This window comes from Scedosporium apiospermum, assembly GCF_000732125.1.
Source record: "Scedosporium apiospermum strain IHEM 14462 chromosome Unknown SEQ_SAPIO_0085, whole genome shotgun sequence".
NCBI classification, from domain to species: Eukaryota; Fungi; Ascomycota; class Sordariomycetes; order Microascales; family Microascaceae; genus Scedosporium; species Scedosporium apiospermum.
Window position 1 is genome coordinate 34,416 of NW_015971786.1, and position 16,544 is coordinate 50,959.

Below are 16,544 nucleotides of genomic sequence, written 5' to 3' on the forward strand. Positions count from 1 at the left end.
AAGAGTTGATGTCGAATAGAAAAGGTGTGAGAGAGGAGACCATCAGGGTGGAGGAGAATCGGATAGTTTTGTTTTTGTTTCTTCTTTTCCTTTTTTTTTAAGAACTTGATACCCTTATACCCTTAAGGGGAAACGGCACTCTGGGCTGGGAAATCTTTTTTTTCGTTTTTATAAATGGGGAGCCAAGTCCTTTTCTTTTTCGGTCCCAATACATCTACGGAATCCCTTTTTTTCCCTTTCGTTTTGTTATCCTAGTGGGGGTGTGCATTTTTGATGGAATGTGATGGAAAATATATATGAATAGCTCAGTGCGCTGGGGAAGATGGAAGGTGAAAAGAGCTCTCTCGGGAGGCTGTCTGAATTAAAGAGAATATTGCTCTATTGTATCGAAATATCCTAGGAACCATGAACGCGATATCCGTTACGACGATGATTTCATCAAAGACAACCCGAGTCCCATAAACATGCAAACCAAATTCTCCACGCCATCATCTCTTTCCGAGAAGGAGAAAACCAAGAACGCCAAGTCTGTAAGCAATCGCCACGCTCCAAAATGCATTAATGGGTAGTTTCGATTTTGCTTTATTTTGGTCTCCGGAAGGGATGTGCCTCGGTATTAAGCACATAGTCATCAAGACTAATCAGATCCGGAGGCGAGAAGATCAGGTAGAAGTACTTCAGTGTCTCAGCAAGCCAGAAGCTCTATTTTTGGGAGAGTCCCCAGTTAGTTTTGCTTGTTACACAAGGGAGAGGACTCTTCAAGGGAAGGGGAAAAAAAAATCAAAGGGCAAGGGGGGCACTTTACCTCCATGTAATCCTCCAGGGGCAACTTCCTACCCTCAACCTTCTCCTTCGCAACTGTGACGTCCAAAACAGCCGCATTCGCAATCTCCGTCGCCGTCCCCTCCCTCACGGCGCGAAACATGTCCCACGCCATATCGACGTACTGCTCCTCGCCTGTGACCCTATACAAGACGAACAAACTCTCGATCGCCTCGGGCCTCAACAAATACCGCGGGTCTTTGGCGGTGGTGAATCCTTTGGGCAGGTGGGGCAGGTACTCCTCTCTCTTCTTCTTCTCGGCGTCCCAGACGGCTTCGTCCCAGCGACAGGTGCGAGGCGTGGCTGTGGGACCGGGGCATACGGCCATATTGTATCGCTCGGGCATTATCCCCGTGGGGAAAGACTTGTACACGTAGGCGCAGCCCTTGGCGAGCCTGGCCCCCGTCTCGACATCGGTGTCATTGGCGAAGAGGCGGCCGGCCAGGGCCATGACGCCGCCGATGAAACAGGTAAGATGTTCGCTTTCCGGGTCAAGCGTGGGGACATCATCGGGTCCGACTCTAACGGTCCCCGAGATGAGGATATCCTCGCCCCTGGGGACCATAGGCCGAAAGAACAGGTGCTCGGTTGCCGTGCGCATGAAGGCGCGCGACATCTTCTCGTACACGGGTTCGAGCCCCCCGAGGAGGACGTGCATCTTGGGGAGGTACTCGTACAGGGAGTCGGCGTTCCCGCCGAGGGTGAAGATGCGACCGTAGGTCACGTCCTGGTTGTACATGGAGACGAACATGGGCCACATGCCGGGCAGGGCGGTGGCCATTTGGTGCTTCGCGAATAGGCGGGTGATTCGGGAGATGGCGTCGTAGTACTTTGGGTTGCCGGTGAGCTGGGATAGGCGCGTCATTTCGAGCGAGAGAGTTCCCGGTCCGGCGGAGACGACGATGCCCTCTAATCTCAGGCCTTCACCTTTCTTGGCGCTCTCAAAGTCGATGTTGTCCACGGGAAGGCGGTTCTCGGTATCGAAGGCGGCGTATAAGAGATCGCCCAGCTCGACGGCCTTGGTAAGGAGGATCTCACGCCTGCTCAAATCATAGGCGGCCAGCAACCCGCCAAGATAGCGGATATTCGTCTCGAACGTATTCACCCTCGTCGACGTAGTCTTCCCAAAGTCGATCTCGGCCACTGCAGCGACGGCCTCGTCGAACTCCTTCCGGAACCCCATGATCCACAGCGTGTCGAGAGAATCGACCAGGGTGGCGGCCCAGCCGGAGAACTGGTCCCTCCCCTTGGAGCTCAGCGGTAGCAGGGCGTCCTTTTTCCAGGCATACTTGCGGTAGCTGTCCCAGTTCTTGTAGAAGAGGGCCTTGACCTGCTGGCGGCGGGTTTCGCGCGTCTTTGCGCGGGCGCGGGACCAGTCGTCCGGGCCGAATTTGTACTGGATGGGCGGGAGGTCCTTGGGGCGGCCTGAGGGGAGGTGTTTGAGACGGGAGGGAGGTGGGTTCGCGACGCGGACTTTGCTCCAGTCGAAGGATTTGGTGGAGGGTGGGTAGGACGGGGGTTTGTGGTTCATGTACCATTCGAGGCGCTCGGAGGCTAAGGGTGAGGTGGCTAAGGAGGGGGGAACTGTGTAGGCGGGTTTTGGGGGTGAGGAGAGGAGGTAGAAGAAGGTGAGGGCTAGAGTGAAGCCGAGTAGGAGGTACCTCCCTTTTGTTCTGAAGGAAGGATACATGGCGGAGAGAGAGAGAGGTGAGTGAGTGAGTGAGTTAGTGAGTGGACGAGCGAGGGAGCGAGGGAGAGAGGGGGAAAGAGAGAGGAGGGCGGGCCAGCGGGCCCAGGGGCAGTGACTACCTGGATCTAAGCACGGGTGTCGGTTGTGAAGACATGGAGGATGGAGGATGGAGGATATCAAGGACGCGCCAAATCTCGTATACTTTGTTCCTCATTCAAACTTCTCTAGGATTGGTCAACTAACGTGCGACTCGATTAGGACCGGGAATGGGGGCGTGAGAGATCCAGCTCGGAAGGAAAACTTCTAGAAAAGGCCCCCGAGATGCGAGTAGGATGAAGCGCGGTACTTTGTAGATGTGGCCACTCTGTCGGTCATTCGGTTCCTTCCGCTCATGCATAAGAAGAGGGAGCAATTGCCGGGTTCTGAAGCTTGGTTTTTCAATTAGGCGGGATTGGGCGGGAAGCTGGAGAGCTCGGGAGGTGGGAAGCGCGACAGGGATTGATCCGGAGAATTGAAGTCTTGAAGGATTGAAGGATGGGAGAATGGACGAGGATGAGATGAGCAGAGGGAGGAAGGAGGAGGAGGACACATGAGAGAAGAGATGCGAAGAGATCAACAGATCCGTATGGGGCCTTGGACAGATTGATATGAAAAGTAGGGTGAAAAGATTAAAAATTAAAAAAGGAGAAAATTATATCAATAGTTATTCAATGTTGGCAGTCCGGCCGTGATGCGAAGCCGTCGAATCTAGATCAAGATCAAGAGGGCCAATGGGGGTGGCTGGAGAGCGATGGCGGCAGCCCAGACTTGGGAGATGAAAGAGCTGGACATGTTGATCAAGATTCAATCGAGGTGCGATCTGCCAGCGAAGAGATCAAATGACAAAAAGTACAAAAGGTACGAACTAAAACAGCATAAAAGTTGGCGGCTAATTCGAGGTCTTGGCAAGGTTGCAATTTGGAAGTTGGCACCTCGTGTCAAATTGCTCTTTTTCTTTTTGAGAGTCGCTCCTTCGTCTTCGTCTTCTCCAGCGGCTGCAAGCTGCGAGCTGCGAGTTCGTCGCAGTCGGCAAGGCCCGCGGTCAGCCAATGCGGAATTGGGCTCGGTTACAGCCATTTAGATCAATATTTCATATTCCAATTCAGGTGGCTCCTCTACCGAGGTAATTCACGTACTCGATGGAAGCGAGACTCTGCAAACAATACCGTTGTACCTTCGTAAACTGACCTGACCAGGGCATGAGAGAGAGAAAGAGGCAGACTCCAACATCAATCGTCGAGGACATTCGTTGCAACAGGCATCAATTAATCAATTGAACAATTCGCCAATTGCTACTCAGTGCCACCGAGAATGAGACCGAACCCGAGGCGCCGGACTCTACCACCAGTCCCAAATCCCAGGTCCCAAACCAGTTTAGCTTCCACGGAGCTAAACTCTATCACTGGTGCTACACTGCAATCTCGAGGAAGAAGCCTAAATTGAACTACAATCTACGGCATCGATCGAGATATTCTTGTGTAGGACACTATTGTAGTTGTCCTCTTTGCTCTTAAAGCATGGATGCGATTGCAGTGGATGTGGATTATAGACTCACACTCTCTACTCTTCCTGGGGACACTCTGGCTGAGACTAGATGTTGAATCAACTCCGCTGGCATTGGTCTGGATTTGGCATTAATATGGAGTACTAGCTTTACACCTTTCCCCCCTTTTCCACATCACGCACACGACGCTCACGCCTTCTCAGCCAACTTCCATGATACTCCTCTGGTAGTGGCCCCGCAGTGCTGTAGATTCGTATTTCATCTAGATCTAGGCTTGACTTTGTCCTTTTGTCGATTTCTGGGTGATGGGGGAGCTTAGATGAAGACTTTGGGGCCCGAGATGGTTGCCTGGTCGCCCGTTCCACCACTCGATCTGTGACTATCTGCTCTCCTCTCCAAAGAGATTCCATGTGGTCCTCCAGGAATCCGCTCACACGACGGGATGGGCTAGCATAAACGGAAGGGAGGCCGTATAGGAGGCAGGCAGTAGCGATCAAGGCTACTCCACCAGCAACAGCATCTACAGGTTTGGGGGAACAGAGTTTGTTAGTTTGCGGGCTGCGTGTAGTATCCCATGCCACAGAAGGGAACTGGCAGGATGAAGGGGTGGGGATAACATACAGGTGATATAGCCGCCGTCTATAATCAGAAAGGGTAGCTATGATATCAAGTCAGCTGTTGTCACCGCGTTAAGGAAAGAGGAGGAGAAAAACAAGGCAAGTCGCATACCAATAGCGCAGACAAGAAGGCAAGAGTGGATTGCAGCTGGATTTGTCTCGCAGCCAGGCGGTTCGACACCCGCATCCTCGCTTCGGAAAGTTCGAGATCTCGCCGACGTTGAATCTGCCCAGCGAACAAGAGGTCTTAGCATCAACATGGAAAAACAAAGAGAAAAAAGAGAAAAAAACTCTAGCTTATAAGACTTCTGGAAAGTGCACCAAATTAAGCCATACCTTTCTCAGTAAAGCCAGGCAGTCCTGCGAAAGAGCCTCGAAAATACGCTCACCCTCGGCATCGTCTCGGCGAGAGAGCTCAAACCTTGATCCATAGGCAAATGCTTGCGGGCTTTGCCCCTGCAAGGAATCGAGGCTCCATTCAGACCCGCTCTGTTCGGATTGTCCCGAGATGTCGTGAGGCGAAGAAGCTCCATGTCGCTCCGCTGGCAAGTCTTCCATTACATTAGCACCCGACTGCTTAAAAGCAAGGCACCTCACAAAAGCTCACATTCGGTTTCTGGGTCCCAATTCGACGTATCAGACCGTACGGGTCTTTTATCTTTTCGAAATATATACCGGCGCCGATTTCCTCTTTTTCTGAGTGGAAGGATAGTACGGTAACGGCTCAGCTCGTCTATGAAGTCTCCCATGACAACCTTGTGCTGTCGCCAGACCGACAAGGCTCGAGCAATTTCGGACTGCAAAGAAGCCACCTGCGTTTCTAGATGTGCAAAAACCTGGGGCCAATCCCTCGGCACATATGACCGGAAATGGGCAGGTGGCAAAGGCGCAGCTTGTTCCAGTCGGGCCCATTGCTCTTCCTACAGAATAGCTAAAGGTTAGTCTGGGTGCTCAGCTTCTTGCCTGTAGGAAAGTCACCAACCAAACGATGGACTTCATTCTGAAAGGCTTGCTTAGCATTCACTGTTAGTTTGTGACCCTTTGGGTTGAAGTTGCCGCATTCCTCGACAACGACCAGGGCTGCATCGATAGCAGAGGCGACATTTTCCCTCAACAGCCTCCTTTCTACTTCTCTGAAGATAGAAGGCTGTTCTTCTGAACCGAGAAAGCCGGGCGACTGGGGGAAGCAAGCAACCACGGTGTGACCGCCCAGTATCCACAGCCAAAGTTGGTTGACGAGGATAGCACCTCTGGCGTATGGCTCACAGGCCCGACATTCGGGTGGTAGGGCGTTAGCTGCAGCTGCTGAACGGATTTGAACACCATGTGGCATTCGGGGACTAGAAGAGTGAAAGGGAGTGCCGTGGTAGGCTTCCTCTAGCGAGCGTCTAGGATGGAGGGATTCTTCGTAATGTAGATACTTCTCTATCAGTACTTTCTGTGGAAAAGACGATATGTCAAGGGCAAGACGGGCAGCACTCAGGAAAACCCTTCTCAGCGCCCCGGACCATGTCGCTGACGGGTGCTCTTTTTTGAGGCCTTCCACCGACCATATTCGCTCGCGAGAAGGCTCTTCATGAGGCCCCATACGATCTCCATGACCCACACGGTCTCCACGACTCCCGAAACGTTCTTGCCTCAAACGTTGTCGCTCCTCCTCCCGCCGAGCAGCACACAGTCGCTGGTGTTTCATGTCTACCTCGACTTTCAGCCTCATTTCTCGTTTGGCCTCCTCAAAGGGCTCCCAGGACATGTACGGAAACTACACGTAGAGGTGTTAGCCTACACCATTCCTGTGATTCGATGGTGATGAACGACGATTGGGTCCAGTATGCGGAGAGACTGGGTTCGATAGACTGCCTTTTCACTCACAGCAAGAGCGAGGTCAGGAAGCGGGCCGTCCTCATCGCCGTCCGGAAGTTCTACCCGAGCACTAAGCGTCAGCGTCAATCCTTTCCTTTGCTAATATATTTTTTTCTCGAAACCGACGCACCTGCGCTCGAGACTGCGCAAAATGGTTTGATGCTGCGTGATAGTGCCTCGCCCTCAATTCGGCCCCTCCAAAGCCATTCGCTAAGAATAGTAGGGGATATTTCGTCTGTCAAATGTGGGAAGAGTCGCTGAAAGTGTGGGATTCAAGTAAGTATTCGTGGCTAAGTCGTCATCTAGCAGATTCGTTTTCAGGACAGCCTACTTACTTCAATCCACTACGGAGTAAAGGTTGTACGAGTTAGCGACTGAAAATGGGAACCAATCATGATCAAACGAGGCTGAGGAACAAACTCGACGAGTCGACTCACGTCCATGTTGTTTGCGGGTAGGCATATAAGACGGAAGCCCGCGGCTCCTCTAGGGTTATCTCGTTCGAGGTAGCCACCATCGAGGAGTCTCTCAACGGGTACTCGATCAATTTCGGGGACCTGTCTGCTATCAAATATGACAGCTTGGATATCTTCTTCGGGGTTGTAGCTAGGTGCATCAACATTGGCGGCTCTAATATCGTCGTCGGGATCGGCGTCGGCATCTCCGCCCAATTCGGAGCCTAACTCATGCGGTAGTTTCGGCCGATGGAATGAAACAGGCTTGGCAGTAGGTCCCGAAGGTAAGTCAGACGCATGGCGGCGTCGGAACGGCGATTCCTTCATGCCCTTCCTCCACGATTCCATCGCTTCTTCCAACTCAATGGACGAATTTCCGGGAATCAAGTCGATAAGTTGCCGAATCGTCAAGACTCTCCTCAGTTCCTGCTCTTCAAGAGATTTCGGAGAAGACGTAGCCGTACTATATTTAGGCGGGGCCGGAGATGCGGTTCGCGTGCGAGCGGAACCGTATAAATGTCTTAGGACTGAGAGGCTCTCGGAGGGCGGCCCAAAGACGCCTGATCGCGCTCTCTCCCGAAGCCCTGACACTGACTGGGAAAATAGATCCGACCCGTATTCCATGATCATTGATATGAGGATGTCCATTCCCCCGTCGATCCTTCGTATAGATGCGACGTGTTCGCGGAGGATATTGACACCAGGATGCCCACGGGTCTGCTCAAGCACCTGTCGAGAAACGGCCTCGGTAGCCAATGCCCTAGCCTTTTCCTCCTCTTGCGACTCTCCGATCCAAGGCGATCCCATTCGTTTAGATGCTAGCCGACATGATAAGTCGGCCACGGATCGAAAGATGCTCGGTAGAGTAATGCTTCCGACTTTTAATCGTCGCCGAGCCTCGTCTAAGACGGTTGTGAAAGGGAGAACGAATGCCGTCTCATCGGCCACTGCAACGATGTGCCCGAAAACTGAGCCCTCATTCGGATCCACAACCCACGACCCAGAATCTCCTTGCCTAAGACCTATCAACCGGTTGTATTAGTATGATTTCAAGGAAGATGATAGGACAGGACAGACAGGACATACCGGGGCCATCCACCCGAGAAAATGTCAGACACCAAACTTCAACAGCCTGCCCAGAAAGGAACAAATTGCCCGTGTTGGTTGACATCGTGGCTCGTATAAGGCCACCAGACCCGGAAATAACGATAACCTCCTGAGGACTGGGATCTGTTGCAATCGTGTGTATGTATTTCACACGGGGAATTTCGCTGATATCCGCTCCTGTCTGCCATAAACTGTCGGTGAAAGGCACGAAGTTGGGAAGAGCATCATCTAAGCTCTTTAATCTCATGAGTGACCAGTGAGTTCCGGTTACATCCGACTCCCGGTCAACAAACATGTCGTTTCGCTCGATGTATCGTGTGGAGGAGTTACGCTCGGCGTGTAACAACTCCTCAACTGGCCCAACCGCAACTTCCTCTGGCGAAGCCGGAAGTTCGAGTCCCGGCTCAACGTCATCATCCATTTCATCGTTTTCCAATATTCTCCTCAGGATGCCCTCGAGGCTTGCCGTCTCCTCAGCCTTGTCGTCTTCGCTGCCTTCATCGTCTTGTGCCTTGTGGCTAGCAGTTATAGCATAATATTGACCATTAAGTATGACGAGACCGCCGACAGTGTAGACCTGAACCTTCTTGCCATCGCCGTCCTCCACCAAGGATCCGCACAAAGTCTGAAGTGGTGTTGAGCTTGCCGGTACATGAACGCGCCTCGAGGAGGCCGTTCCTACCAGCTTGTCCGTCTTGTAGCATAGCTTAAATACGCCTTTGTAGTATTTCTTATAAGTCTTCATGTTGAGGATAGCGCGGAGTTTATCCATGTTATCCTTATTCCGAAGCCCAGAGAAGCAGATGTAACGTTCCGGCTGTCCATTTAGTTCATCCAACGGTTTTCCCAGAGCACGGGTCCAGAAAATAGGCATCGACGCACCGAAAGCATCTACAAAAAGGGACTCATCCTTCGACATGTCAACGCAAAGTTGATGAGAAAAGTCCTTGTATTTGCGCTCTATTGGCCTGGGGAAGGCGATGTTGCTAACTTGGATATCCACGCGGCGTTCCCGCGGGGTGTCGTATAGTCGGAGAAGCGCCATGAGAGCTGAAATTTTCTCGAATTCGTCCGCCTGAAGCCAGAGTTCCTTAGGGTTGTGGTTGTTCTGCTGTTGCGACTGCCTTCGCTTGGATTGTTCAGTCTCACCTTGGTTCGGTAAGCGTTCTGTGAGCGGATCCGGCTGTTGAGCCTGCTCTTGGGCCCGAGAGGAGGAGCCAGCGTTGTTAGGATCTACCTTCAACTTCCCGGCCTCAGTAGTCTGCGGGCTAGCTGCCGCTTTACTGCTACTACCGGCTGTACTGCCCTGGTTTAGCTGGCTCCTACCGTTCTCGTATGCTTCAACGTTGGTAGAATGCCGCCGGGCGTTCACAGCTTCCGCGGAATCTGTCGTTTTCGTGGCTTTTGTTGCCGCTTTGTCTTGTTGTCCAATTCGGGTGCTAGTAGGACTATTATGGCGAATCTTTACATTCCGTCTTCCGCTCAGCGGCGCGGACGAGGGCTTTTTGTCGGTATGGTTATCTACCACTTTCACCTTCTTCTTTTCTCTGTCGTTCCATTTGAAAACGGAAAGAAGCGATTCAAACGCCGGGACGCCGGCCGCGATATCACTCTGTGACGCGGAGCCTTGTCCAGAGTCGACTTGTTTCGTTGCGGCTCGGGGTTCAGCTTGCATTCTTGCGCCGATGCACTTCGAATATCAACATGGCGGGTATGAATGTTCGATTTGAGGTCTCAGTCGACTGCAAAAGCGTGAGGACAAAGGAGCGTTTTGAGGCGCGCAACGCACCCTCGTGCGGGGGCGGCACAGATGCTCGCGTTGCATTGGACAGACGCCATAAAAGCAGGATGTCTTCAAGTTCAGCTCTTTTGCAGTGACCGGGGTGCATCACGCATCATTGGACAGCCACTCTGTGACTGGTCGGTGCAAGACGCAGCGTCATAGAAACTCCCCAAGCCTACCTTCGTAGTAGTACGCTTTCACTCTTAGTTTTCCTGGAAGGTATATATTTATACACAAGTTCGGTTCCAAACATTTGGCTCGGCCATTCACGTCATGAGTTTCGACATGTCCCATGAACTTCAACCTTTGAGAAATGAAGCGGCTATCGGGCAAAACGGGAATGGGGGAGGTAACGCAGTGGCAGCGGAGGATGCAGCTCCAGATGAGGCCGCCCTAGGTCAGGAAGCTCTAGGTTTGGCAGCAAAGATGGACTTGATGAAAACCCTGTGGAGTCTCTCTAACCCTCCCGACTCGGTACTTCGCGATCTCGAGCGGTTATTCGTGTGGTATGAAGAGAGCGTGCAAAAAGTGAGGGAATCATCCAGGTGCCTGGACAATCGCCCATGCCCCAAGCAAGATGTTCGAGCCGTCGTCCTCTTCTTGATACTCATCCTCAAGAAAAATCCAACAGTGCCTCTGGATGAGATCTTAGAAGGGCTTGAAAAAGCGCCGGCCAGCGCACAAGCAGCGGCACCGGTGGCACTTCCTGGAGGAAACGCCATTGCTTCCGGAAGTGGGTCTAACTACAAGGGAAAGCAAGTGGAAAGGCCTCGCAGCTCCAGAGATCAGTCCAACTCAAAGGGGACACAAACCGACGAGTCTCTTGGCCACGGCGACTCCAGCGATCAACAACCTCTTCCTCCTCGTTTCACACTGCCCATTGCACAGATACCATCACACCTAGCCCACATTAACAGACATGATGGGCTATCCCAAGCCATGAAGCTTCTCTTCTTCTTAGATATCGACCTGCAGCCCAACGCATCGCCTGGCGTCGAGGTGGAACACGCATTAGTCGGGTTGAGAGCATCACATTGGGAGGGCGGCCAGACTCTGGAGCAGCTGATTGGCGATCTGTATCCCAACGAGGGAAACGCGGACGACGAATCCGGGGCTGGTATACAAGCAAGCAAGCTTCGGTTCCGCTATCTGCGGCTGCACGCAAACCTCAGTATAAAGTGGACCTCTCACCTCCCCGAGCACCTCTCCTTCGACTTTGAGGAGGGAGCTAAGACGCTTCGGCTCTTCGGGCATCCTCTGCTCTTAGATGTCGCCAGCTTTGCTGCGGTTGGTCGTGTCAACCCAGCACAAAGCATGAATGAGTCTATCCCATTGTAAGCTTCACCATTGCGAGCTAGAAGAATTCTTGAACGTGCTAACTGTTCAAAAGCGGATCCTACTCACCAACCTTTCTCTACGAAACCCTCCAGACATACAAACTCCTCTTCCCCCACCGCGACAGACACTGGGCTCGAAAACATCTCGGCCAACCAAGCCTCATATCAAAAGCCTGGCACCGAATCCTATCCCTCACCCCGGACGAACCCGAGCAGCTAACCGTAACCGACACCTTCGCCAACAGACACAAACTAAAAGCCTACGACCGACCCCTGACGAACCGGCGCGAGCTGTTCAAGAGGTACCCGCACTGGGCAGTGCGGCTGCACATCCTGTACGAGGAAGCCCTGGACCCGTCGCCGACGTGGTGGTGGCAGCGATGGACGGAGCGCCGGAAAGGCCCGCGGCACGCGTACACGGTGGCGTGTGTTGCGCTGCTGCTTGCGCTCTTGTTCGGGATCGCCGCGACGGCGTTGGCGGCGGTGCAGTTGTGGGTTGCGTACTGTGACTGGCAGGGGGATGACGTCCCGCCGGGATGTTGTGTTCGGGGAGGAGGCAAAAAGACGGCGGAAGGAGGCTAAGGAGAGCTATCATTTTGGTCCACCTGCCGACTGAAATGACATCCCATTTGCTCACCACGGCTACAACAGCCATATAGTCCGCGGTCATCACTCTGCTGCACGCAGGCACGTTTCCAAGAAACGTACTCCCACTCCCAGGCGTTACTAACCTCCGGCGCGTAGTACCCAACCGAATCGACTGGTTGAAAAGACCTCCGAGGAGCGGAGAGAGGAATAATTCACAGACAGAGGAGCGCTCAGGTCTTGTAGACGTTTGAGGAGATCGACGACTCCATCGATGGATCATCCAGGTGATGCTCCGGCAGATGCCGCTGCCATAGTTCCGGTGATCATGCCGGGAGGTGTGGTCGTGAATGCTTTGGCTGGCGGGGCACTGTTGCAACAGGCATCAATTCGTTGCGCAAATATGCCGCCGACACTGAGACGGAGAGCGAAGCGCAGGACTCTACTGTCATGTTTAACTCACTTATATCTGAGTTATATGACGACAAGAAGATGCCCCAAGTATCGCGACCAGTGCCACTAGACTGTAGGTAGTCTTACGTAGTCACTGCGCCAGCTGCCCTTCCATCCACTGCCCGAAGTGCCAAATCTCAAACCAGCTTAGCTGCTGCATAGCTAAACTCTATCGCTTCGTACACCAGCATCGTGGGATATGCCGCACACGTCACTGCATGCCACTTAGCAACCCATTCAGCAATCCTCTATTACGAAGTACATCCTAGGCTAAACAAGGGATAGGGATATCGATATATATCTCGGGGACTTTAAAACAATGAACTACCAGCAAGAGAAGCAAACAAAAATAAAAAAAATAAAAAAATAAAACCAGCGCGGTAGTAGTATCAACAAGCAGATTCCAGTCCTCCAAACAAATAAAACACACAATGTAAAAGAAACAAGGACTTCTAGCGAATGAAACAGCAAGATGCATATCTGCTATGCTTGGATACAAAAGAGGAAAAGAAGAAGAAAAAAATACAAGCGCCAAAGTATTAAGTTATCGACGTTGATAAAGCGCGTGTGTGGGTGTCAATGTGCCGCATCCCGAAGCCAAAAACTTACAAAAGCCATCCGCCGCCAAAGGAATAGAGAGAAAGGAGGAAAGTCGAGGATTCAGGGTCACCCATCACTCTCCAAGAGGCATGCCCTCAAGCTCGTCAAGCAAGCGCCGCCAGTTATCCGCTAGCACCTCGGCGTACTTGACCCTCTCCTGTGCATAGTCCTGATTCCACCGGGAGACGTGGTACTGCGACGCCTGGAAATACCGCAACTCGTCGCGGATGCACTCACGCACAAACACCGAACGGTTGTGCTGTCTGACGATGGATTCCTTGTCCTATTTTCCCACGGTTGGATTAGCCATTGTCCCCAAGAAATGGAAAGCACGCCCTCAGAGCAGGGTTAAACAAAACAAACACCCACCTTGATAATCGACTCCGCCACCTTCTCAAGCTCCCCCGGCTTCACCATCCCCTCCGGCTTCGCTCTCAAAGTCGCCAACTTCGCCTCATTCGCCGTGATCCTCTTCTCCAGATACGGAATGTTATCGCGGTCCAGCCTATCTCGCCGATCAAACATGTCCCGCATGCTCATGAGCCCGTCCCGCTGCCTCTTGAGGTCCTCCAGCACGCCGGCCTCCCACGCGCGGCTCTCATCCTCGAGGAGGCTCTGGCCCGTGCGTAGGTGCTTGCCCATAGCCATGAGCCCGTCATTGATGAGCGCCACCTCCGCCGTGTCGGTCGCATACGTGTCGGCCGTGGCTTCCGTAAGGGAAGCGAGGGAGAGCGCGAGGCGGCCGTGGTCGGCGGCGACGCCTTCGGTGCGCTTGACGAGCCGGTCCATGATGCTGCAGATGCCGATGTAGAGCTCGGCGGAGCGCTTGATGCCCGCGCGGGACCGCGAGAAGAGGTCTTCGATAGTTAGTGGTACAGAGTCCTCGAGGCCGGGTGGGAGAGATCGTCCGTCGAATTCCTCCTGCACTGATATGGTGGCCTGTTTGCGCCAGACGGCCAGCTCCTGTAAGATGTAAGCAACACATTCAAGCATGTGGATAGAATAGATACGACTTACAGTCGGCACAGTAAGGAACATGACGACAAGCTGTTCCTGGCTCAAAATCGGATGCCGCACAAGCGCATTCAAGAACCTCGCAAGACCCCGCCGTCGCTTCTCCATAAACGCCCGATCATTCGACAAGTGGTTACCATTCACTATGGATGTACAAGGTCAGTCTTGCAGGCATACTGGGACACACAATTCATATTTCCTTACCAGCAACGCGCTTGGGCGGCAGCGGAGGCAGCGCCCTGAATGGATACCTCTTGTGCAAACACTCCAAGAGCCAGACGAAATCGCTATACCGCCGCACCACTTTGCTGCCCCGCCTCGAGCTCGAAACCTCGTAGTTGTGGTGCTGGAACAGAAAAATGCCCTCCTTCTCCGGCATAAGGGTAACTAGGACGGTCTCCTCAAGGGCGTTGCCCGTCCGCCCGCTGCTAATCGCCCTCGGATGCGACGGCTCCTGCGACGTGCTACCTTGTCGGAGCGTTGGCCCGCCAAACGGATTCGCCGGCGCGTTCCTCAGCGTGTCGCCAAACCCGCCGGCCGTGCTTAGACTTGCATTATCGTAGAGGCCTCCCCAGCCACCAGTCGATGGTGTGGAGGAGGGTAATCCCGTCGTAGCAGATGCGGATAGTGAGGGGTGTCGTGGGGGGGAAGTCGGTGCTGGGTTTGCGTACGATATCGGTTCAGTCGATGGTGCGGGCATGGACATGGCCAGGGATGGGTGGTAGCTGTCTTCATCGGTACCGCCGCCGTTAGGCTCTAGGCTCCGCGGGCCATCACCGTTCGTCGCTGTCGGGACGTTTGTCGAATCAGTGGTCGATAATGTAGGCACTACGTCGTCGGAGTGATGCGGGTGGTGCTTGTGCACATCGGGCGTGTTCCACGGATCCGCGTCAGCATCTCCAGGGTAATTCATGGTGGCCGGGCCGTATGCCTTGGAGCGAGGCGGCGTGGTCGTGGGTTTCGGCTGCTCTACAGGCTTCTGGGGAGGTTTTGCCGCGAGCTCGGCCGTGGGTAATTCGCGTTCAGCGTTGATGCCGATGAGCTTAGGTTGGGGAAGATCTGGTATGAAAGATTAGCGAGCTCGAAATTAGCTTCTGCCGCTATTTTTGGGCTATAGAGATAAAATCATGGGCGGCTCGATGGCGTATTTTGGGGTGTGGATTTCTGCATCAGCACCGCAGCAGCGCCGGAACTAGCATGAACAAAATGCACAAGCACCTGTGGCAATACGAAGCAGAATGAATAGAATGACCTATCCCCCAGCTGCACATCGGCGCCCCGCCAGAATTGCCAGCTGCGTTAGGCTTAAATAGCTCGTTTTGCAGAGCGGAAGCTGGATTGGATTGCCCAGCAACGTGACAGCCAATCAATGCAACCAGCAGCAGGGGATGGATGGGGATGTCCAGGTCAACGAAGAGAGCAAGCTACTTGCTTGCGGTACAGGGCAGTCAGGATGTCGCATGAGTATAGCTTCTGCCTCTGTGATAGTTTGCGGGAGGAATGGAAAGATTTGGGGATTTGGGGAATTCTACTAGCAGAATGATGCCGGAGAGGAGACGACTCCATGTTGTAGCTCCATGGGCCGCCCATACAGCTGCAGGGACCACCGCAGATAAGCCCAAATAAGGTACGATGTGGAGAAGAGAGAGCAAACAGAGAAAAATGACTATGAAAAACGAAGAAGAAGAAGCAGGAAAAACGAATAATAAAACACTCACCTTTCCTTCTCTCGTCGACATTCTCTAGACTAACAGTCTCCCCCTCCTGCGCAAGTCCAATCAGCGCCAACAGCACATTGAACTCATTCCTGCCCACCTCGCCTCCCCCAGGTGACACGATGCTCAGGATGCGATCTCGCTGTTCGGAGCTCACCCTCGCCGCCGCGAAGAGATGGTTGAGCCCCCGCAAGCTGATCCTGCCCAGTCCACCGCCGACATCCTCCTCGAGCGCCTTATCAAAGAGTTCGACGTAGGACTCGGGCACGTCGGCGGGTCGGAGGAGGGTCTTGACGTCGGTACGCGATTGCCGTCTCCGAGGAGTGGGCACGTCCCAAGGCGAACCGGTTCCGGAACCGGCATCGTCGTCGTCATCGAAGAGCGATTTGGATGATCTCGAGGGGACGTCGTCGTCGAAGAGGCCGCGGGATCGTGAGACAGGGGATGCGACGGAGGGGCGCTCGCCGGGCGGGGAGGTGCCGAAGAGGGACATGATCGCGAACGGATTAGGTTCGAAGCTGCTCTCTTGGGTTGGGACTTGGCTAGATTTGATATATTTTGTTGATGCGATTAAGATTATTAAATGGGTATCTCGAGGGGGCTTGCTCGCTGATTGTTGTCGATATCGATGGCGGCGCCAGCGTGGATAGGGTGGGCGAAGAGAGGAGCAAAAGGCAGCCGACAGGGGAGCAAAGTGCAAGATGCGAATTGATACGAGGCGTTGCTGATGACGACTGCGCGATGCAAGCCCAGTCCCAGTCTGAAAGGCAGCTCAGGTACCGTACCCAGAGCCTTACAGTGGTAGCACCAAGGTCTGGTCAACAACCACAAGGCAGTAGTCCACCCCAGCAATCCGTGCGGGGACGGTGATCAGTAGAGAGATAATATCTTGATTGATCTCTTCTCGCAGGAAAACAATATGAAGGGATTGAATGAGCGGATGATTCGATTCTTGGTCTT

General features: G+C 53.4%; 4 protein-coding genes across 4 annotated transcripts; 1 reads left to right on the plus strand and 3 right to left on the minus strand.

Moving 5' to 3' along the window:
• Positions 1-582: 582 nt before the first annotated feature.
• On the minus strand, positions 583-2,512 carry SAPIO_CDS2043 (Glycoside hydrolase family 47 protein; the record flags this gene model as incomplete). Its single annotated transcript, XM_016785176.1, has 2 exons — positions 583-702; positions 806-2,512. The coding sequence occupies 2 exons, from the start codon at positions 2,510-2,512 to the stop codon at positions 583-585; spliced, it is 1,827 nt and encodes a 608-aa protein (XP_016645054.1).
• A 1,692-nt stretch (positions 2,513-4,204) lies between these two features.
• On the minus strand, positions 4,205-9,772 carry SAPIO_CDS2044 (uncharacterized protein; the record flags this gene model as incomplete). The annotated part of the gene is made up of 11 exons (XM_016785177.1): positions 4,205-4,575; positions 4,677-4,713; positions 4,785-4,898; positions 5,009-5,214; positions 5,388-5,592; positions 5,655-6,434; positions 6,545-6,594; positions 6,666-6,792; positions 6,871-6,879; positions 6,973-8,012; positions 8,077-9,772. 11 exons carry the CDS (start codon positions 9,770-9,772, stop codon positions 4,205-4,207), a joined length of 4,635 nt encoding a protein of 1,544 aa, XP_016645055.1.
• Positions 9,773-10,306: 534 nt separating this feature from the next.
• Positions 10,307-11,799, plus strand: SAPIO_CDS2045 (uncharacterized protein; the record flags this gene model as incomplete). The annotated part of the gene is made up of 2 exons (XM_016785178.1): positions 10,307-11,214; positions 11,271-11,799. 2 exons carry the CDS (start codon positions 10,307-10,309, stop codon positions 11,797-11,799), a joined length of 1,437 nt encoding a protein of 478 aa, XP_016645056.1.
• Positions 11,800-12,928: 1,129 nt separating this feature from the next.
• On the minus strand, positions 12,929-16,077 carry SAPIO_CDS2046 (uncharacterized protein; the record flags this gene model as incomplete). The annotated part of the gene is made up of 5 exons (XM_016785179.1): positions 12,929-13,138; positions 13,225-13,818; positions 13,873-14,012; positions 14,074-14,928; positions 15,588-16,077. The coding sequence occupies 5 exons, from the start codon at positions 16,075-16,077 to the stop codon at positions 12,929-12,931; spliced, it is 2,289 nt and encodes a 762-aa protein (XP_016645057.1).
• Between the last annotated feature and the right edge of the window lie 467 nt (positions 16,078-16,544).